This window comes from Protopterus annectens, chromosome 11.part0, assembly GCF_019279795.1.
Source record: "Protopterus annectens isolate FY-2018-M chromosome 11.part0, PAN1.0, whole genome shotgun sequence".
NCBI classification, from domain to species: Eukaryota; Metazoa; Chordata; order Ceratodontiformes; family Protopteridae; genus Protopterus; species Protopterus annectens.
In genome coordinates, this window is record NC_056745.1 from 258,786,172 (window position 1) to 258,810,202 (window position 24,031).

The 24,031-nt window shown below is 42.4% G+C and overlaps 1 protein-coding gene across 25 annotated transcripts in view; it reads left to right on the forward strand.

Moving 5' to 3' along the window:
* C2CD5 (C2 calcium dependent domain containing 5) overlaps positions 1–24,031 on the forward strand; it is a 1,731,257-nt gene that overhangs the window by 488,711 nt on the left and 1,218,515 nt on the right. For all 25 annotated transcript variants that reach the window (XM_044087723.1, XM_044087713.1, XM_044087716.1 and 22 more), the window contains exon 5: positions 697–852. In XM_044087723.1, the coding sequence (XP_043943658.1) occupies positions 697–852 (156 nt within the window). The remainder of the gene's footprint in view (positions 1–696; positions 853–24,031) is intronic.

Consider the following 24,031-nt stretch of genomic DNA (forward strand, 5'->3'; position numbering starts at 1 on the left):
TCCTTGATTGCATGCCTGGTAGCTGTTTATGAAAGTTCAGTATGTTATAAGGTAATGCAGTAAATGTCTTCGCCAAATATTTTGTTGAATGTTTTTAAGTTCCACAGATTTCTTAGAGTACAGCTGTTTTTGTCTTGAATTTGAACATAAATCTGTGGTGCCATGAACTAATTATTGTATTTTATGACTTGTGCAGTATCAGAGGGGTCTTTCTGATTATTACAGTTTCAAAGTTCAGTCTTCTGTAAACCCTTTGATTTGTCAGAAAAATCAGTCATCATCTCTAAATTCCAAAATTAATGAAATGCATTTCTCAGATTGTTGTCATTACCTTGTGCTGGTGGAACTTGTTTGTGATTTTTATTTTAATTAAAAAAATTAGGCAAACAAGTATGGGATATTTCAGACAGTTCTAGTTGGCAACTATAGTACAGTAGATTCAGTAAAATTGTTTGTACATAGTAGACGTGGAAATTTTGTGTGTGGAAAAGCATAACTAACTGGCTTATTTATTGCATGTTTTGTTGGAAAAAATGATAGCAGAAGAGTCAACACTACCTAAGCCATCGCTGTGTAAAACTGCTGTTCATAGTATTTTTAATAGTAAAAAATGGCAGGTAATAGTGCATGATACAGTTCTTAATTAAGAGTTTTTGAGTTTGTAATTGGTCATCATTATTTTCTTTTTCTGAACAGCTGCATCCATACCTCGGTGCTATAAGGCAGTAACTATCCATGGTTTTGTTGAGGAACTGGTGGTTAATGAGGACCCTGAGTACCAGTGGATTGATAGGATTCGCACACCCAGAGCATCAAATGAAGCCAGGCAAAGACTTATCTCACTCATGTCAGGTATTGTTTTTGTTTTAAAATGTTGGCAGTGGTTTGATACTGCCTTATATGTAGTAACTTGTAGTAATTTGCAGTTAAAGAATAGGGCAGTCTGAAAGCAACATACCTGTGCACTTAGATGTACACACATATGCATGCATTTGTCCAGAAGATAAGCATCAGGCACATTATGATATCAGATACAGTTTTACAGAGTAGTCTCACTTTATTTACTTACCGGGTAGGCCCATGTGACAAAGGTTTTCTTTTCATGAGCAGCCTTGGAGCACTGTCTAGTTAACTGACTTGTGTAGAGTTGCACAATAGGTAAATGGAGGCTCAGGGGCTCAAAACCCCTGGACCTAGAAGAAGCAACTTCTTGACAGCTGATAGCTTTAATCCGCTGTGCTGTTAGGCTTCTGGGATCTTATGGCTAGGAAACCTGCAAATGAATTTCGGCTAAGTCAGAGCTACATTATAGAAAATATTTCTGATGTTTTCATGCAGTCTTTTATGTATTCTTTTTTGTCTAAGGCTTTCTTGCTGGGCAGCAAAAACATGTCAAAAGAACAAGTGTACAATATGTTACTTTTACATTTTTATCAATAAAACAAGCTGTAACAGGTATGTGTGGATGAAATACAACACATTTTGTAAGTTTGTGCTAAATAATTTGTATTAGTATGTGTATTTGTATTCCATTACTATTTGCTTTAATTTTGGAATTATTAATTTTTTTAGGGGAAATAGTTATTTTGATATTTTTGCCAGCTTAGAAAAGCTACTAAGGGCTTTTGCATATTAAGAAACAGTGATGTTGTAAATAATGTAAAGCAGAACAATGTTCACACTTGATGTTTCACTTTTTTATTTTAGTCTTACATATTTATTTATTACAAAGTCGGGTGTTTTTTTTCTTGGTCCTAATGAGTTAGTCAGAAACTTAAGATTATTGGGACAGACCTTTTAAACAAGAGTTCATCAGATCAAATTTCAGACTTTTATTTTGTTGGGCATACCTCCCACACCCATTCTGAAGGATGCCGTGTACCCATGTTCATAGCATAATCTTTTCAGTGGTTATTATGCTTTGGGCTTAAGGAGCAATATCCCTTTGCAATGCTCAGTGTCATCGTCAGATTTTCAACTATTTGGAGGAGAATCCAAATCACATAGATGAAATTAGAAGGCACTGGATTTTTTTCCTGTGTGTTTTGTCCATTTGTAAAAAGAATAAAAGATGTACATTAGAGCAGTACCACAAATTTTTAAAAGATATTTTCACATGCAACAATATTTGGGCTCTCAATATCCTGCTAAATTCTTTATTTTTAAGGTTATTCACATTTGGTTGTTAAAAAAAAAGGTACTTGCGTATTATCGCAACCACTTTTCTAACCAATAATATGTAAGCACCAACTACTCATGTGGTGTTCAGGTGGTGAGAACAGCATTTGACATGACATGACAAACTGTAGAAATATTGAAAATATTTCCAGATTTTTAGCCTCCTGTCTTTCCATTGTTTTAGGTTTCCACCAGATGTCATGCACCACCATGTTGATTGACACAAATGTGTGTCATCATTACTTAGCAGGCAGATCTTCCCTTCAGTTACGGGTGAAAGCTGAATGCAAAAGTTGAAATTGGTAAAGTCTGTTTTCAGTTTGTGACATGCACCGATCATTTCCCCGGAGCAAGACATGAACTGTCCCGTTCCACATAACTGCTGCTTTTCTTCCGAGGGCGAGCGATTGTTTAAGTGTAACAAATTCATACTTGTGTCTGACTGCCATTCCAGCTATACATACCTGTCAACTGTCCAGATTTGCGGACGATGTCCAGCTTTTTACACATAATTTTGGTATGGTCCTCATAAAATGTGTGGCTGTCTACCAAGGCAGATGGATGGTCTCAGGCTGGAAGTTAGTTACTACTGAAATACATAAGTGGTATGGGTAGCAGCGGCCAGGTTAATTTTACTTTTCAGTAAGTCTCATCGGCAATGCATAGTCCCCAGGAAGAGGAACTTACCCATTATGCCTGTTCCCCTTTCAGAACCCATGTAATACCCAAGATGTTCTTCGTGTTTCACTGTTGCAGTCATCACATTTGGGTCATCTGCCAGCAGGTAGCCCTCAGTCGGCCTGAGTACCAGAGTTTTGGGATTTCTGCGTCAGATACTGCCGCTTCTTCCATGACATCAGGACATCATGGGTATAAAACATGCAGCCAACACCATTTCATCAGTCTTTCTTGCCGTGCAGTGTCTGAAGCAGAAGCAGTTTGCAAGTGCCGGTCAGCCGCCACCTGGAATTTTTGTTTTTCGAGTTTCAGACATGAAGTCTTCTAAAAGATAAGTACCCCGTTGGGGATCGTTTTTTCTTGCTCGAACCGATGTCAGAAAAAGTTAATAATTGTCTTGCCTGTGGAAAGCAAGTACCTCACAGAGATTTTCATTCTATGTCTGTTTAGGCCCAGACCACGATGTTCCTCGCTGTCGGTTTTGTGCCTTGTTCAACGCCCAAACTATTCGTTGTTAGGCTATTTTTGTTGCTAAATTCTTTCGCTCTCGTTCTCCGTATTCTGAAATGGCTTCGATAAGCCATCTGACTACCGATCTTCCGAAAAAAACGTAAGGAGAAAGACAGAGACAGACCGCATAGGCCGGTACTCAGTGAGGTGCCTTCGCAGCCCCTGATGCCCGCTTCTACAGATTCACAGGCCTCTGCTTGAGACCCTTTCAGAGTCCAGTATGCCGCAAGTTGCTTCTTCGACTGTGGAGCCTGCAGATGCCTCTACCTTGGATGGGTCCAGAGCCGCTGTGCAGGCACCAGCTTCTGAGGGTGTATTCCAGCTTTCTGATGTTCGTATTAAACGACATCTTCATTTTTGACTAAAACTACCAAGTTTCTCAGGTCCAGAGTTTGCACTTCACCTAGAAAACCGACGACCAAAGTGCATGCTCAAGCTCACATGCCACGGAAACAAATGCTTAGAATGGCTGAAGACCTAATAACTTTAATTAGGGGAAGCCAGCCTTCCCCCTCTATGAGACAAAGGATTGATTTTCCTTCTGATTCTACAGACCATGAGCCTGATAACTCTGGTCCCTCTGATTACCAGGACATTCCCTTATCTACCTATGAGGATTCATATGCAGAGGATTCCATCCCCTCTGCCTCCCCTCCAGAGGACTTTTCTTTTGGTCAAACCTTACATAACTTAAGAGAGCATTTCCGCTGGGAATGCCAGGACTACCCACAGTCCAAAAAGAGACTCAGAGAATTTTTAGATTTGCCTCAGCACAGGCCTCTAGCTATACCCCCTGTTCTGGAGATTGTAGATGATGTCTTCTTGGAATCCAGCCTTACCACTGATACCTTGCCTCCAGCGGCCAGGAAACCTGACAGGTACTACAGAGTACCTGACTCCCACACATTTCTCTTTAAGAATCTTACTGCGGATCCAGAGACCATTTCCCAGGGACCTAAAGGCATTAAGGCTACAATAGCCAAAAGCCCTATCCCTTCGGACAGGGACTCTAGGGCTTTAGATAGATGGGGTAAGAAGGTACACACCTCTGCTACTCTTGCCATCAGGGCTTTAAATTGCCAGTTTCATATGTTAAAGTATCAGCAACATATTATGGAGCCAATTAAACAGTAAATGATGTTGATTCCTGATTGTGCAGAACATAAAGATTTACAAGAGTTAATGCATTCGTCTAACCAAGAAAACATACTTTGCAATGTGGTTTTGATGCTTTAGAAGCATCTTGCAGGGCTGCTGTCACTGGGCCTGTTAGAAGGCATGCTTGGCTTAAGGAACATATCTTGCCAGTCTATGTCAAAACAAAACTACTAGCTGCACCACTAAATCAATAACACCTGTTTGGCAGTAAAGCAGAAATAGTTCTCAAAAAGATGGAGGAAAAAGCTAAATTTATGCAAACTGTTAAGTATTTCCTAGAGGTACAGCCACCTGGATTCAGTAGGCATTAACCTTCAAAAAACTGGTCCTTTCCAGTCCCTCCCAGACCTTCTCAGTCCTAACCCAGGGGCAGCATGCCACCACGATTACAGTGTCAGGGTATGCACAAATCTAAGCAATGGAGTGCTCCCACCTGTAAAACGGGGAGTAGTAAGCCAACATCCTATGGTAAAATCTCACAATGACTTATCCTTAATTCTTCAAAGCCTTGCCCAAGTACTTGCACCCTTAGGGGGAAAACATGTCCTACATGCAAAAGAACTGGGAGTACATCACCCAGGACAGATGGGTCTTGAACATTGTATCCCAGGGATACAGATTCTACTTCCACTCACTGCCAACCCCAAGCGGATTTCCAGACCTCCCCCCAAACCAGTGGGCAGAGGCCCAAAAGCAAGTACTTTCTCTTCTCATTATCAAGACTATTCGATGTGTCCCAGTGGAGGCCCAAGAAAGAAAACTCTTGGCGCCCTGTCCTGGATCTCTCTATTCTCAACACCTTCCTGGTGGTTCCAAGGTTCAAGATGCTTACTCTCCAACAACTGCTTCCTATGCTAGCCAAGGACTCCTGGCTAGCCACCCTAGACTTAAAAGAAGCTTATCTGCACAGGGAATCTTGCAGGAAATACCTATGTTTCAGAGCAGGTTCTATACATCATCAATTCTCTGCACTTCCCTTTGGCTCATCTGTTGCACTCAGGGTATTCACAAAATGACTAGCTCCAGCCATTGCATATTGTAGGCAGAGAGAAATTCACATTTACACATACTTGCATGATTGCCTGATTCAGGTGGGCAGTCAGGAATTGCTACTCCAGCACCGGACATTTGTAAAGAGATTTCTAACTTCACTAGGGTACACCATCAACGAAAAGAAATCACATCAGGTACCCAGCCGACAGATTGTATTCCTGGGAGCAAGCTTGAACACAACTTCCCAGATGGCATTACTCATTCCAGAAAAACAAATGTATTTGACAAGCTACCTCAGTCTTCTGGTCACCAAAACCCAGCTATCTGCAAGAAAAATATTTCAAGCCCTAGGGTTCATGGCCTCTTACATTCTACTAATTCCATATGCAAGACTGCATATGAAGACACTTCAGTGGTACTTAAAAAGTCTCTGGTGTCAACTTTCTCAGGACCTGGAAACAATGATTCCTATCATTCCTTGCCTAAGGGCAAAGTTTCTTTGGTGGGCAGAGGCCTGCTACCACAACAAAGGACTCCCTTTCACTCTACACCCTGCCGCCCAAACCCTAACAACAGACTATGCATGGGGGGCTCACATGGCAGGACAAGGTATTCAAGGCAAATGGAGCCCAAAGCAAATGCACCTGCATATCAATCAAAAAGAAATGTTAGCTGTACAGAATGCTCTGACAGCCTTCAAATGCCTTATTATTCCAGGGTAACTATTGATAAAGACAGACAACACCACAGTTATGTGGTACATAAACAAGCAGGGGGAAGCCCATTCCTACCCACTCTGCAGGTTAGCCATGGCTCTGTGGGACACAGCCTTGAGCAACCAAGTGCACCTACAAGCTCAATTCCTGCCAGGCAAACTAAATTCATCGGCAGATGACTTAAGCAGAAATCTAATGGACCCGCACAAGTGGAAACTGGAACCCAAATCATTCTAGCTGCTGATCCACAGGTGGGGGGCACCAGAGGTGGACCTTCACACTTCCCCCCAGAACTTTCAATTGAGCAAATATTGCACCAGAACTCCCCACAGCCAAGCATAGAAAGTGGATGATCTGTCCTTTACATGGAAAACCTCTCAATCTATGCCTTTCCCCTCTGCCCCTCCTCTCGAAGGTTCTACTAAAGAACAAACAGGGCAAGCCAAGAGCAATCCTGATTGCACCAGACTGGCCACGCCAGCACTGGTACCCACCTTTGCGCAGTCTCACAGCACTGCTACCTTGGCACCTGCCTCAGACAGCCTCCCTGCTGTCCGAGCAGGAGAGCCAGATTTTGCATCCTCAGTTACAAACCCTGAACCTAGCAGCCTGGTTCATCCCCTGAACCCTCAGTAAACAGTTGCTGGATGTCTTCCTGTAGGCAAAAAGGCCTACTGCTAGAAAATCCTATTCAGAAAAGTGGAAAAGATACTGTTCTTGGAACCATTCTCAAGGAATGGACACAAATGTGACTAGCTTAACTCATATACTAGATTACTTAACAGAAATGTTCCACAAAGGTCTATTCTTCTCTTTAATTAAGATTCATGCCTCTGCCACATTATAATACTGAGGCACCCCTCTTCTCTCATCCTCTGGTCAAACAGTTCTTGAGAAGAGCCAGAAATTTAAGACCCCCCCAGGAGAGCTCCAACTCCAGCCTGGGACTTTAACTTTGTATTGGGAAAAAACTCACGCTTCCACCCTTTGAATCTGCTGCTTCAGCAGAGTTTAAATTCCTCTCCTGGAAAACAGCTTCACTCCTAGCCATCACTTCAGCAAGACGAGTCTCTGAATTGCAGGCCCTTATGGCCGTGGAACCCATCATTGTCTTCCATGCGGACAGGGTTCCCTCAGGACTAACCCATCACTTATGCCAAAGGTGGTATCTAGTGTGGCTTTAAACCAATCCATTCATTTGCCAACCTTTTTCTCTAATCCTCAGAATACAGGGGAAAGGATCCTGTACTCCCTGGACGTGCACAGGCAGCTTAGGTTCTACCTGGACAGGACTAAACCTTTCTGAAAATCTGGCCAGCTGCTAGTCAGTTTTGCTACAGGGGTAGAGGGCAAACCATTTCTACATGGATAGCACATTGCATCCATTTCTACTGCAAACATCATGGGAAACCTGCCCCACAGGGGATCAGAACACATTCCATTACGGCTAAGTCAACCTGTATAGCATTTCTCAGGGAAGTCCCTGCCAGGGACATCCTGGAAGCCACAGCCTAAAGCTCTGTACACACCTTCACCAGGCATTACCACTTACATATGTTCATAGGTTGATACTAGGCTATCTGCCCTAGGGCATTTATAAGCCTAGCCAGACTGTGTTTGGCTTTCGCCACCCATTTTAAATTTATTTTGCTATGCCCTTTTTCGAGGTTAGTATACTGTGCCTCTGTCTAACAGTGACACAGAAGTGATACCCGGGGTAAACCTACGATCTCCCATCCACTCATCAAGATTCCTCTTGAAGAGAGTCAATGAGGGACTCTGCCTAACCTGGACTGGGATTTTATTCCAGAGTGAAGGGAGCCTCTGGGTTATGAATCTGTCCCTCCAGCATGTCCTATTTATTTCAGTGCTGAGGTTCAAGTCTCTCGAGCACATAGCTCGATGGGATTTGGATTTTCTGAGGTGCAGCATGTCCATTATTTCTGGGTTGGACATGGCTTTATACGTCAGGCACAGATCGCCTCTGAACAGGCGGTATGCCACTGAGTAGAGCTGGAGTTTCTTTAACCAGACAGCATATGGCATCTGTTTGAGCCCTTTGATCCTCTTGGTGAGGTACTTTTGGGGTCTTTCCAGTTGCTGCAGGTGTCTGGTAAGGTACATCCCAAAAGGGGCATTGTACTCAATTATAGGCCTGATGAGGGATGAGTAAAGAGGCACGATGACCTCCCCTGATCTAGATGTGAATCCCTTCATGATTAGGTGGGCTATATAAAATGTTTTTCTAAATACTTTGGCCACATGGTTGTCAAATGAGAGATTGCTATCAACTTGGGTCCCCAGGTCCCTAATTACTTCTTCTGTACTTAATGGATTACCACATATGTGGTAATTTGTGGGCACTTTGTTTTTGCCAAAGGGGATGACTATACACTTTTTGGCATTTAGCTTGAGGCCATGGTTCTGGCACCAGTTGTCTGTTTCTATGAGGCCCTTTTGGAGGATGCTTGTGTCGGCTGGAGAGTCGATTATGGCGCCCAGTTTGCAGTCATCTGCGAACTTGGTCAGCCACAGTCCTTCCGTGTTGGCCTGTACCTCCGAGAAATATATACCGAACAAGAGAGGTCCCAGGACTGAGCCTTGTGGGACACCACTTGTAAGTGGTTTGGAGTCTGACATGGCTCCAGCAATTCTAACCATGTGGGTTCTGTCCTTGAGCCAGTTTGCAATCCATCTAGTGACATAGGGGTTTATATTTAAGCTGGTGAGCTTATCTATAATGCCCGAGTGGGGTATTGTATCGAAGGCTTTTGCGAGGTCCAGGTAGGCTGTGTAGACCACCTTCCCCTCGTCAATGGCCTTGGTGACTGTTTCAAAGAAATCAACCGGGTTTAAGAGGCAGGATCTGCCCTTAACAAAGCCGAACTGGGTAGGATCCAGTGTCTGTAGGTCGCCAATATCTTTATTTATAAGGTCCATGATGATCCTTTCCATAGCTTTGCAGACCAAGCTAGTCAGGCTTATGGGGCGATAGTTTCCAGGATCTGTTGAGGCACCACCTTTATGGAGAGGGACCACTGTTGCTGTACGCCACTCTTTGGGCACATATCCTGTAGTAAGGCTGAGATTGAACAGTAGTTTTATGTTTGGGTTTAGCTCTTCTTGGAGTTCATGTAGGACAGCCGGGACACCGTCTGGTCCCATTGATGCTGTGTTTTTGCTTTGGAGAGGGCGGCTCTTACCTGAGCATCTGAGATGTCAGGGGCAGCACTCTGCTGGGATAGATATTTGCCCTTTTGGTGGGAGTGGAGAGGTTTGTGCTGAACCTGTCAGCTAGGATGTTGGCAATGTCTGTGGGTTCAGTGTATTTTTTGTCATTTTGGACTTATTCTGAGCATATCTGGGAATTACCACCCAGGTTCCTAACATAACTAAAGAAAGCCTTGTGATTATCCTTAGTGTCCTGTGCAATGTTTCTCTCGAAGCGGCCTTAGACAATTTTATGAGTGCCTGTAGTTTTTTGCTAATACTGATCAGTGATGCCTTCCCTTTTTGGGATTTAGGTCTATTATTTAGTAGCTTCCTCCTTCTATTGTATAGTTTGTTTATGGCTGGGGTCCACCAGACAGGACGTCTGCCTTTGGAGGATTGGGTCTTGGTTTTATTTGGGATCGCATGATCCATGCATTCCTGAAGGTGTTCATAGAATGCGTTTATAAAGGATTCTGCGGTCTGGGCCATATTTTCCACAGGTCCGGGGGCTTTGAAGGATTCCACCTTGGTTTTGAGGAGTGTGAACTTTACTTTAGAGAAGTTTTTCACTGTGGTTTTCTGGGCAGGGGGTGGGGTCGGGATGTGAATATCCAGTGAGATTAGTTTATGGTCTGATCTTACCAGTGAGGGATACACTTCTGGTCTGGAGCATAGAGTCCCCATGTTGGTGATGATCCGGTCCAGTATTTTTTCCCCTCTTGTGGGAGGGGTAACAAGTTGTTCCATAGCATTTGAGTTTATAAATTCTAGGAACCTTTGGGCTAGGGTGTTGGAGCTAGAGTAATGCTCCCAGTCTATGTTTGGGTAGTTGAAGTTGCCCAATATAATGGTGTTTGGAGAGACCTTCATATTTTCCAGTGTTCTCAGAAAGGCCGAGTGGGGTTCCTGGGTTTGGGAGGGTGGTCTGTAGCAGGCTATAAACTGGAAGGCAGTTTTACCCACTGTTAGTTGCACATGGATAGTTTCTAATGCTTCGTGCTTTGCCACCAACCTGGAGGTGTGGGTATCTTTGATGAATATCGATACTCCCCCTCCTTTTGTGGTTCGGTCCAAGTTTTGGGGCCGAAAAGCATGGTATTAGGTATAACCTGGTAGTGCTGGGGTGCTCTCAGGAGCCCTGAACCAGGTTTCTGTTACTGCACAGATATCGATGTTCTCCATGCTAAGGAGAGTTTTGAGTGCGTGCATCTTGAGGTTTAGACTTCTGGCGTTGAGTAGCATTACTCTTAGTTTCTTATCCCTTGTGATACCTATGGAGGTGGGTTTGTCTTTTGAGCCTTGCCTAAAAAAGGCTCTCTGAGGGTAGCAAGAGCCTTTGCCAATATCCGAAAGCCCAGGGGTGACAGGTGCAAGCCATCCCTAGCGAAGCATCGTGGCTTGTCGAGCATATCATCCCAAGCTGACAAGCATTGGATCCCCTTTGAATGACACCAGTACTTAAGCCAGTTGTTGAAATTGATCATCTTGTCTTCATATTGTGGCTTCATTCTTGGTGAGGGTAAGATGCTACTCAAGGTCAGGGTCATACCGGCCTGGGCTACATGATCAGAGAGCTCCTTTATGTCTCTTTTCATGTAGTCCAGGGAGGTACGTCTCAGGTCATTCACACCAGCATGGACAATGACTGAGTCATATTTGTACTTGCCTTGGAGTGACTTGTGTTATGTGGCGGATCCTAGCACCCGATAGGCTGCTCACCGTGACCCTCTCCTTGTTCAGCCTGGTGAGCGGGACGTCAGTGTGCCTGACGATAGAGTCACCTATTACAAGTGTATCAGATGTATCAGGTGTGTTGTTTAGTCTTAAGGGCTGTGACTGTTTGGCACACTGGCTTTGTGAGATATGTGTTGCACGTGTTTTGTTTTGGGGTAACGGTTGCTTGGGTGTCTGCTTTGGAGGTCTCTGCTGCTTAGGCAGATCTTTATTTAGAGCCTCCGAGTATGTTTTTGTGTGATTATGTGTTTGGTTTGCTGTCGTGGTAGGTCTATGTGAGACTGGAATTGTAGTGAGTGTGGTTTCCTTCTCCTCCTGACTGGTTATGCCAGTACTGAGTTGAGAGAGCTTAGCCTCCAGTTTGGCTATATGGTTGCATCTCTCACATGTGTTGGAATTTGTTGGGTGGAGGAGAGGGTTGTCTGTGTACATGAGGCAGTTGTAACATTGCCTCAAGATTCCCAGATTCACCAGCTGGACCGGAGAGGAGATTGACAGCTGACCTTTGGACATGCTAGAATAATATTGGGAATTCCTTAATTGAAAACAAGGGCCAGTGGGGAGTGAGGGTGTAGTGCTTTTAATTTTTAGTGCTGACTTATATAATTGCTTTAGCGCACAAGTGCCAGGTAACTTAAGTGCAATGTGTTACAGGTAACTTAAATGCAAAAACGACAAACAGTAACTTTCTTTCAAGTAAAGCAAGGAAATAAGTACAGTAAGCAATGCAGATATCACTAGTGATCCACAGAAGCGCTGAGAAGCCGCGTATTAGGTGGAATTAGCGTTCCAGGGAAATAACAAGCAAACAAACAACAAGCAAATAAACAAAGCTAGATTCAGCAGGCCTGGATCTAGTCTATGCTACAGCAAACAAGGTGTACCAATTTCAGTAAGATACAGTTCAAATATTCAGGCACTATAAACCTTTAACCAGAAATTCCCAGCTCAGAAGGGCAGAGTCCAGCCTCTTCTCCCACAAGAGTGCAGACCACGAACCTTCTTAATGTAAAATAACTGACGTGAAGCCCAAGTGCCTAAACCAGAACTAATACACTTCAAGAATAACAGACACTGGGCTCTCAATCAGCAGTTCCCAACTTAGAAGGATGAAAGCTACCTGTCCTGCCACCACAGTGCATGCCACAAACCTTCCTAATGTAAAACAACTGGTCTGAAGCCCAAGTGCTTAATCCAAAAGTCTTAGAATGATAGCTACACTTTAATCAAGTTACTACCAAGCAGTAATAAATACAGTTGAATACTTTAGAGAATGCCTGGATTAGTGCTCAAGTTACACAAACAAAGCTAGATCCAGCAGGCCCAAATCCAGTCTATGCCACAGCAAACAAGGCGCACCAACTTCAGTAAGAAGCAGTTCAGATATGCATGCAGTGTAAGCCTTTAACCAGAAATTCCCAGCTCAGAAGGGCAGAGTCTAGCCTCTCCTCCCACAAGAGTGCAGACCACGAACCCTCTTAATGTAAAATAACTGGCCTGAAAGCCCAAGTGCTTAAACCAGAATTAATACACTTTTAGAATAACAGACACCTAGCCCTCAATCAGCAGTTCCCAACCTAGAAGGATGTAAGCTACCTGTTCTGCCACTACCGTGCAGACCACAAACCCTCTCAGTGCAAAACAACTGGTCCGAAGCCCAAGTGTTTAAACCAAAAGGCTTAGAATAAGTTACACCAAGCATAAATACAATTGAGTACTTTTAAGATGATGCAAAAGTAAAATAAAGTAGATAGAAACACAAGTACAGTAAAAGCAGATGAAATTTTTTTTTTTTTTTGAACAAGTGCTGAGATCAAAGAAACAGATTTGAGTGCTGAAACTAGAAAACTGGCTAGTTATAAGAAAAAAAAACTAAGCTAGAAGGCTTCCCTCCAACACAGAAGGGCTTGGGGGCTCAGAAGCCTACAAATAGTCTATACCACTTAACAGGAAAGGCAGGAAACAAGCTTAAATTTTTTTTTGTTTCCCAGATGCTCTCTTTGTACACAGTAGGAGTGCCTGAAATCAGAATATGATCTCACTGCACTCAGTTGAGTGAACAAATGAGATGGGCCCAGAAGGAGTATCCAAACACAAATTTACAAGAGGGGGGGGCAGTTTCAAGGCCACTAAGATTAACACCAAAACAAAAACAGGGAGGGTGGGTGGGACTAACTGAAGAGCAGAGTCAAAACTTCCAGTTCAGTTAATATTCCTGCAACACACACAGTTAAAATCAATTTAAATACTGTATTTTTTTGAAAAAAAAGTGCAGATAAAGGTACTTAAATTCTCTTATACGTCCAGTTGAATACAGCAAGTCCTTAGCTGGCCAAAGCTGAGGTTTTTAAACTGAAAATATTTCGCACTGTACCACTTAAATAGGCAAGGACAGGAAATCAAAGAATGTGGCTACCCCCACACCTGTAATTACTAGCAAATAACAAAATTCAGCAAACACTGACTAACTTCCAATTCAGTTAATATTCCTGCAACACACAGTTAAAATCAATTTAAATACTGTATTTTTTTTGAAAAAAAATTGCAGATAAAGGTACTTAAATTCTCTTATACGTCCAGTTGAATACAGCAAGTTCTTAGCCGGCCAAAGCTGAGGGTTTTAAGCAGAAAATATTTCACACTGTACCACTTAAATAGGCAAGGACAGGAAATCTAAGAATGTGGCTACCCCCACACATGTAATTACTAGCAAATAACAAAATTCAGCAAACATTGACTAACTTCCAATTCAGTTAATATTCCTGCAACACACAGTTAAAATCAATTTAAATACTGTATTTTTTTGAAAATAAAAGTGCAGATAAAGGTACTTAAATTCTCTTATACGTCCAGTTGAATACAGCAAGGTCTTAGCCGGCCAAAGCTGAGGTTTTTAAGCAGAAAATATTTCACACTGTACCACTTAAATAGGCAAGGACAGGAAATCAAAGAATGTGGCTACCCCCACACCTGTAATTACTAGCAAATAACAAAATTCAGCAAACATTGACTAACTTCCAATTCAGTTAATATTCCTGCAACACACAGTTAAAATCAATTTAAATACTGTATTTTTTGAAAAAAAAGTGCAGATAAAGGTACTTAAATTCTCTTATACGTCCAGTTGAATACAGCAAGTTCTTAGCCGGCCAAAGCTGAGGTTTGTAAGCAGAAAATATTTCACACTGTACCACTTAAATAGGCAAGGACAGGAAATCAAAGAATGTGGCTACCCCCACACCTGTAATTACTAGCAAATAACAAAATTCAGCAAACACTGACTAACTTCCAATTCAGTTAATATTCCTGCAACACACAGTTAAAATCAATTTAAATACTGTATTTTTTGAAAAGAAGTGCAGATAAAGGTACTTAAATTCTCTTATACGTCCAGTTGAATACAGCAAGTTCTTAGCCGGCCAAAGCTGAGGTTTTTAAGCAGAAAATATTTCACACTGTACCACTTAAATAGGCAAGGAAAGGAAATCAAAGAATGTGGCTACCCCCACACCTGTAATTACTAGCAAATAACAAAATTCAGCAAACACTGACTAACGTCCAGTTCAGTTAACATTCCTGCAACACACAGTTAAAATCAATTTAAATACTGTATTTTTTTAAAAAAAAAGTGCAGATAAAGGTACTTAAATTCTCTTATACGTCCAGTTGAATACAGCAAGTTCTTAGCCGGCCAAAGCTGAGGTTTTTAAGCCTTACAGACCTGGATTTGCTACAGCAGTCTTACAGGGCCTGTTTGCCAGCTGTAATGCTTCATTACTGCCTCCACCCAGCCTCAGCTTTGGGAATCAACCCAAATGTTTTGACTGCAACAGTGAAACATGAAGAACATAGTACAGTTGCGTACACTTACCATAAATGTAGATGTTCGAGTGTATTCACTGTTGCAGTCCTGGTTACCCTCCCTCCAGCCCCCTGACTTCTCTTTACTTCTACCTATCCTTTTTTTTTTTGGCATACCTTTTTATCATTGGTATTTGCATTTTGATGGGGGTGTTTCACACCATGTAATTGCTTCCTATTTAGGGGGCTCCTGACATCTGGGGCAAGAAAAACTGATGTAATGGCGTCAGCTGCATGTTTTATACCCATTACATCATGGCGTCTTGGAAGAAGCGACAGCATCCGACGCGGAAATCCCAAGACTCTGGTGTTCAGGCGGATAACCCAAATGTGATGACTGCAGCAGTGAATACACTTGAGCATGTATATTTATGGTAAGTGTACACAACTGTACTTTATTTGGAGTTCACACAACCCTTTTTACTTTCACATACACTTGTTCCGCAATGACATTATAAATGACACCACATTAGAACAGTGGTTGCGATAATACGCAAGTACCAAAAAAAATCCTCTTAAGCTATTTTTTTGGAGTTTATGATAATGTCAAGTGTTTGTATGAATGAAGAATTGGAAGATATTTTTGAACCGAGTAACATGAAAATTGCAGTTTGCCCATAGTGCTGCTCATTTTGTTGTACTGAAGAAGCTGGCATATTTTCTGTTAGAGGAGGTTTAGTTTGAACTGCCACCGTGTATAATTTTAATAGCACAGTGCAAGCCTGCAGATGCTTGTCAGTGTTTCTCTATCAAGTACTATTTTGCCGAAGTGATGATTCTGTCCATAGTGTGATCAGCATTTCTGACAGCACTTGTGGTCATTGGTTATTTAATGTATTTTTAGGTAGGTGTTAAAATAACCTGTTTCAGCTCCAGGAATGATCAAATATCGAGTTATTGCTATTCCATGTGATGATTGTTATAATATGTGGAAAATATTCTTGATAACACACTGGCATTATGTGTGTGTGTTTCTGTGCTTGTCTGTAGTGTGTTACATATATACATATCTCTTTGAAGCTTGATGTAGTACATTCATGTTTTATGTATCAGTATTAGTCCTTGATATATTTTTTCAATTAAATATCTGGATAGAATGTTAATACTTGGCATTTCTAAACTTCAACTTCTCAGCTGCTTTGTAGTTTACAATTATGCTGCATAAGAGATGAAAGAGATGTTACATTCAATTCAGTGCTTTGTAGTAACTATCTGATTAAATCTAATTTAGGACTAGATTACATTTAGACATTTTTATGTTATTGCTCATTATGGCAGTAGTATACTAGATCTGTAATATTAGATCATTTTGTTTTAGCAGTTAATACATGTCTTTTCCCCGTAGTACTCTTCTGGTTTTTAATATTGTACTAAACTCATTTTAAGGCCTCTGCTGAAATTTGTCCTGGCTAAAGTACATATCCTAGTAACCAAAACACAAATAATATAGATGAATGGAACAGTACAATGTGCTGTTTTTGCAGCTGTTGACTAATAAATCTTTTCACACAATGGCTCTGTGATGTCTTTGCACTTCACATATTCCTTTCCTTCTGTAGGGTGAATGGAATGTACAGATACATTCCCTTTGCCAGCATGCTGTATGTAACATTATCTTTCTACATGCTTTCCATAGATTTTACATTTAACCTGTTCTTATGGGCTAATATACAGTATGCCCACTGTCAGATATATAGTTAAACGTACGTTGCTATAACAGTACATACAGCTCCCTGGTTCATGTATATTTAGGTTATCATCCCACAGAGCAGCTAAAGCACATTAGTTTCACAAACCTCAGTGCCATCCCTTACAAAGTGCGATGCTACATAGTTGCATAAGTCTTATACCGTGGCAAACTCTAAGGTCAAAAGTACTTCTTGGAGATGTTCTTCATGTTTCACTGTTGCAATCATCACATGTGGGTTATCTGCTTGCAGTAGCCCTCAGTCGGCCTGATTATCAAAGTCTTGGATCCTGCGTCGGTTGCTGTCTCCTCTTCCATGACGTCAGGTAGTCAGGGGTATAAAGCCTGAAACCGACGCCATTATATCAGTTTTTCTTTCCGTGCGGTGCCCGAAGCAGAAGCAGTTCGCAAGTGCCGGTTGCCCGACTCCTAAAATTTTCGTTTTCGAGTTTCATAACCAAACTCATCAACTAAAGCTAAGTACCCCATTGGGGAAACTTTTTCTTGCTCTAAACCGATGTCAGTAAAAGTCAATAATTGTATTACTTGTGGAAAGCAAATACCTCATAAAGATTTTCATTCGTACTGTTTTCCTTGCCTAGGCCCTGACCACGACGTACCTCTGTCGGTTTTGTGCTTTGTTTAAGCAACGAACTATTCGTTGTCGGTATATTTACGCTTCTAAATATTTTGGTACTCGGTTCAATTACCCAGGTATGTCTTCGATAAGCCATCCGACTATCGACATTCTGAAAAAACACAAAGATAAAGACAGAGACGGGCCACCTAGGTCCAAAGCTGCCGACGACGCTTCTCCTAATCCAGTCGCCAGTTCGCCGGTACTCAGTGATACTCTTTCCTAGCCCCTGATTTCCACTACTTGAGATTCGCTGGCCTCTACTGAGACCCATTCGGAGTTCGGTATGCAGCGAGATGCTTCAACTGTGGAACCTGCGGATGTCTCTACCTAGGATGGGTCATGAGCTGCTGTGTGGGCACCGGCTTCTGAGGGTGTATTCAGGCCTACTGACTTGCATATTAAACCAACGCCATCTTCTTCTCCAAGGCCTAAAACTCGAACCATGCCTAGAAAACTGACGCCCAGACCGCATGGTCAGGCCTCTATGCCTAAAAAACAAATGATATGAATGGCTGAAGACTTTATTACTTTAATCAGGGGAAGTCAACCTTCCCCCTCTAAGAGACCTAAGACTGAATTTGCTTATGATACCTCTGACCAGGATTCTGAAATTTCTGTTTCCTCTGATGACCAGGATTTTCCCTTATCTACCTATGAGGATTCTGATGCAGAGGACTCTATTCCCTCTGCTTCCCCCCCAGAGAATTTCTCTTTTGGTGAAACCTTGCATACTCTTAGGGAGCATTTTCGCTGGGAAAGCCAGGATTACTCTGATTCTAAAAAGAGGCTTAGGGATTTCTTACTCCTGCCCCAGCACAGGCCTCTAGCTATCCCTCCTGTACTAGACATTGTTGATGATGCCTTTTCAGAATATAACTTGGCCTCTGACTCTCTATCTCCTGCCCCAGAAAACCCGATAGATATTACTGGGTTCCTGAATCTCACAAGTTCCTTTTTAAAAACCCTACTGAGGATCCTGAGACCATTTCACAGGGACCCAAGGGCACTAAGGCTACTACTGCCAAAAATCCTACCCCCTCTGATAGAGACTCCAGGGCGCTGGATAGATGGGGTAAGAAGGTATACACCTTTGCAACTTTGGCCATTAGGGCCTTAAACTGCCAGTTTCATATGTTAAAGTATCAGCAGCATATTATTGGATTGCTTAAACAGAAAATTATGTTGATTTCTGACTGTGCTGAAAATAAGGACTTACAGGATTTAATGCATTCTCCTGAACAGGTTGGAAAACATACTTTGCAGTGTGGTTTTGATTCACTAGAGGCATCTTGCAGGGCTGCTGTCACTGGGTCTGTATTCAGAAGGCATGCTTTACTTAAGGAGCAATATTTGCCAGATCATGTTAAAGCTAAATTGATGGATGCTCCCTTAAATCAGGATCGCCTGTTTGGCAACAAAGCAGAAGAAGTTCTTAAAAAGATGGAGGAAAAAGCTAAATCTATGCAAACTGTTAAAGATTTCCTACATGTACAGCCTCCAAGATTTAGTAGGCATTGGCCCTCTAAGAATTAGTCCTTTCCTGCCTCTTCCAGGCCTTCTAAGTCCAAACCTACAACCAGCAGAACACCCAGGCTTCAGTCCCAGGGTACGCACAGGACTAAGCAGTGGGGGGGCTTCAACTTCCAAATCAAGGAGTAGTAAGACTCCCCCCTTATGGTAAACTGTCTCAATGAATTAAGTTTAAAACTTCCAAGCACTTCTCAACTGACTGCTCCTTTAGGGGGAAAGATTGCTCTGCAGGCAAAAAACTGGGAGCTCATTACCCAGGACAAATGGGTTTTAAATATAGTTTCCCAAGGATACAGATTTCATTTCCACACGTTACCAACCCCAAATCAGTGGGCAGATGCTCAAAAGCAAGCACTCTCTCTCTTAAGCATAAAGGCTATTCAAACTGTACCAGAAGAGGAAAAGGGACAAGGTTTCTACTCAAGACTTTTCCTGTTACCCAGGAAAGACAACTCTTGGTGTCCTATCCTGGACCTTTCTATCTTAAACACCTTTTTGGTGATTCCAAAATTCAAGATGCTAACTCTTCACCAGTTGCTTCCTATGCTAGGCAAAGATGCCTGGTTGGCAACACTGGATTTAAAGGAAGCCTACCTGCACATCCTAGTCAGGGAATCTTGCAGAAGATACCTACGCTTCAAAGCAGGCTACATGCACTATCAGTTCTCTGCACTGCCCTTTGGCTTATCTACGGTGCCCAGGGTATTCACAAAGTGCCTAGCTCCAGTGATTGCATTTTCCAGTCAAAGAGATATTCAAATATACCCATACTTGGACGATTGTCTAATTCAGGCAGAAAGTGAGGACTTACTTTTGAATCATCTGACATTTGTACAAAAGGTGCGAACTTGTCTGGGGTACACCATAAACGAAACAAAATCACATCTAGTACCCTGTCAACAAATTACATTCCTGGGAGCAAGCTTGAGCACAACTTCCCAGATGGCTTTCCTCATGCCAGAGAATCAAATTCATTTGACAACTTACTTCAAACTAATGGCCACAAAATCCCTGCTATCTGCAAGGCATATACTGCAAGCCTTGGGGTTCATGGCCTCCAGCATTCTACTAATTCCATATGCAAGACTGCATATTAGGAAACTACAATGGTATCTAAAAAGCCGATCGTGTCAACATTCTCAGTTTCTAAAAGCAATGATTCCTGTCATACCTTGCCTATGGTTAGAGTTACTTTGGTGGGCAGAGGCCTGCCACCAAACCAAGGGACTACCATTCAGTCTACCCCCTGCCACCCAAACACTAACAACAGACGCATCAGACTATGCATGGAGGACTCACCTGGCAGGGAAGTGCAGTAAGGACAAATGGAACCCAAGTCAAATGCACCTGCATATCAATCAAAAAGAAATGTTAGCTGTACTGAATGCTCTGACAGCCTTCAAGGACCACATTCTTCCAGGACAATTAACAGTAAAGACAGACAACACCACTGTTATGTGGTACATAAATAACCAGGGGGTACCCATTCGTACCCCCTCTGCAGACTAGCCATTGCTCTGTGGAACACAGCCTTGAGCTGCCAAGTGCATCTTCAAGCTCAATTCCTGTCAGGAAAGCTAAATACACTGGCAGACTAACTACGCAGAAATCTCATGGACCCACACGAGTGGAAACTGGAACCAAAGACTTTCAACATGTTGATAAAGAAATGGGGGAGCACAGATATAGACCTGTTTGCCTCCCCCCAGAATTACCAATTGGACATTTCTGCACAAGGACTCCCCACAAGCAAGCTTGGAAAGTGGATGCTCTGTCCTTCAGCTGGAAAAATCTATCAGTTTATGCCTTTCCTCCGCTGCCTCTCTGCTCCAAAGTACTGCTAAAGATCAAACAGGACAAACGAAGGGTGATACTGATTGCACCAGACTGGCCACGCCAACACTGGTACCCCCTCCTGTGCAGTTTGTCACTGCTGGCTCCATGGCACCTGCCTCAGACCCCTACCCTGCTGTCTCAGCAGGAGAGCTAAATTCTGCACCGTCAGCTTCAAACCCTGAACCTGGCAGCCTGGCTAATTACCTAATCTCTCCTTTACCATTACTCAGTAAACAAGTGTTGGATGTCATTTTGGAGGCAAGTACTAGAAAATCTTATGCTGAAAAATGGAAAAGATTCTGTGCCTGGAACCAAACTCAAGGGATGGGCACAGCAGCGTCCAATTTACCTCAGATTCTTCAATACTTAACTGAGATGCTTCACAAGGACCTTTCTTTTTTCTCCATCAAAATTCATGCCTCAGCCATTTCAGCTCATTGCAACACAGAACCACCCCTCTTCTCTCATCCACTGCTCAAGCAGTTCCTCAGAGGGGCCAAAAATTTAAGACCACCAAGGAGAGCCCCAACTCCAGCCTGGGACCTTAACTTTGTTTTGGAAAAACTCACTCTTCCTCCTTTTGAGCCAGCTGCAAGTGCAGTGTTAAAATTCCTTTCTTGGAAAACAGCCTTCTTTTTAGCAATCATTTCAGCAAGAAGGGTATCAGAATTACAGGCCCTTATGGCAGTGGAGCCTTTCATCATCTTTCATGCGGGCAGGGTGTCCCTCAGTACCAATCCCTCCTTCATGCACAAGGTGGTATCCAGTGTGGCTCTTAATCAGTCCATTCATTTGCTAACCTTTTTTTCTAATCCACAGAACAAAGGGGAATGGATACTGCACTCCTTAGATGTGCACAGTCAACTTAGATTTTACTTGGACAGGACTAAACCTCAAAGGAAATCTGAACAACTGCTGGTGGCATTTACTGCAGGGGCAGAGGGGAAGGCTATTTCAAAGCAAACCATGTCTAAATGGATAGGCCATTGCATTCATTTCTGCTATAAGCACCATGTAAAACCTATCCCACAGGGGATTAGACCCCATTCAACCAGGGCTGCATCTACCTCTACAGCCTTTCTCAGAGGTGTCCCTACTAGGGACATCCTAGAAGCTGCTAACTGGAGTTCTGTACATACTTTCACCAAGAATTACCATTTACCAATTTTCTCTAAATCCAGAGCTGGCTTTGCCACTGCAGTCTTGCAGGGCCTTATAGCTGGCACTAATGCTATCTAAATTCATTCTCCCATCCTTATCTTTGGGAATCTACCCAAATGTGATGACTGCAACAGTGAAATACGAAGAACATAGTACAGTTGTGTACACTTATTAAATGTAGATGTTCGAGTTTATTCACTGTTGCAGTCCTGGTTACCCTCCCTCCAGCCCCTGACTTCTTTTGGCTATACCTCTACTCTCCTTTACTATGCTTAAATGCTTTTTGGTGTATTTGCTTCTTTGTTGGAGGTATAACCTTGTAGTGAATTACACGAACTTCAGAACGAACTGGCTCCTCACTTAAGCACCATGTTCAATAATAGCCTCGCATCAGGCTTTGTGCCCACTGAATGGCGCACAGCAACAGTTATCCCACTCCACAAAGAGGGAGCCACCACTGATCCTGGGAACTATCGACCTATTAGCCTGACGTGCCTGGTCTGCAAGGCCATGGAACGTATCATTATGGAACTCCTAAACAAAGACATTGGTAACCTCCAAACTCTGGATCCCACCCAGTTCGGGTTTGTGAAAGGCAGATCATGCCTCCTGAACCTGATCGACTTTTTTGAGACAGTCACCAAAACCATGGATGAGGGTAAGGTGGTTCACACAGCCTATGTTGACCTCGCCAAAGCGTTTGACACCATCCCCCATTCTGGAATTATAGCTAAACTCACTAAACTAGGTATAAATCCCTACGTCACAAGATGGGTTGCCAACTGGCTCACTGACAGAACCCACATTGTAAAAGTTGCAGACTCCAAATCTGACCTCTAGGCAGTGACAAGTGGAGTGCCACAGGGTTCCGTCCTGGGACCTCTCCTGTTTGATATCTACTTCTCTGAAGTACAGGCTAACACAGAAGGCCTCTGGCTGACGAAGTTCGCAGATGACTGCAAATTAGGAGCCATAGTTAAGTCCCCAAATGATGTGAACATCCTACAGAAGGGGCGCACTGAGACAGACGTCTGGTGTTAGAGCCATGGCCTCAAGCTCAATGCCAAAAAGTGCAGAGTCATCCCCTTTGGTAAAAACTCTGTACCATGAACTGCCACGTAGGCAGCAATCTACTTAACACCGAATGCCTGATAAGAGACCTTGGGACCCAGGTGAACAGTAGTCTCTCCTTTGATAGTCACATCGCCGCAGTAGTCAGGAAGTCCTTCTACGTGGCACACCTCATCATAAAAGGGTTCTCATCCAGGAAAAAAGAGGTCATTGTTCCCCTCTACTCGTCACTCATTAGACCCCTTATAGAGTACAACGCCCCTTTTGGAATGTACCTCAAAAGACATCTGAAGCAGCTGGAAAGGACACAGAAGTACCTCACAAGGAGGATTACTGGCCTCAAACAAATGCCCTACACTGACCGCCTCAAAAAACTCCAGCTTTACTTTGTAGCATATCGCCTACTCCGAGGTGATCTCTGCCTAACATATAAAGCTATGTCAAACCCAGAGCTGTTGGAAAGAAATCCCAATCCCTCCAAGCTACACGCTCTAGGGGCCTAAACCTTGTCACCACAATAAACAGGACATGCTGGAGGGATAGATTCCTGTCCCAGAGACTTCCTATACTCTGGAACAAGCTACCCATTTATGTCAAGCAAAGTTCTTCATTAGCACTCTTCAAGAAAAATCTTGATGAGTGGATGGGAAATAGGAAATACACCCCGGGGATCACTTCTGTGTCTCTGCTGGACAGTGGCACAGGAAAATAACTTTCTTGGGTGGCGTAAGCTATGGTACCTTGCTGGCTATATATATATATATATATATATATATATATATATATATATATATATATATATATATCTATCTATCTATATATATATATATATATATATATATATATATATATATATATATATCTATATATATATATATATATATATATATATATATATATATATATATATATATATATATATATATATATATATATATATATATATAAATATATATATATATACATATAGATATATATACATATATATATATATATATATATATATATATATATAGATATATATATATATATATATATATATATATATATATATATATATATATA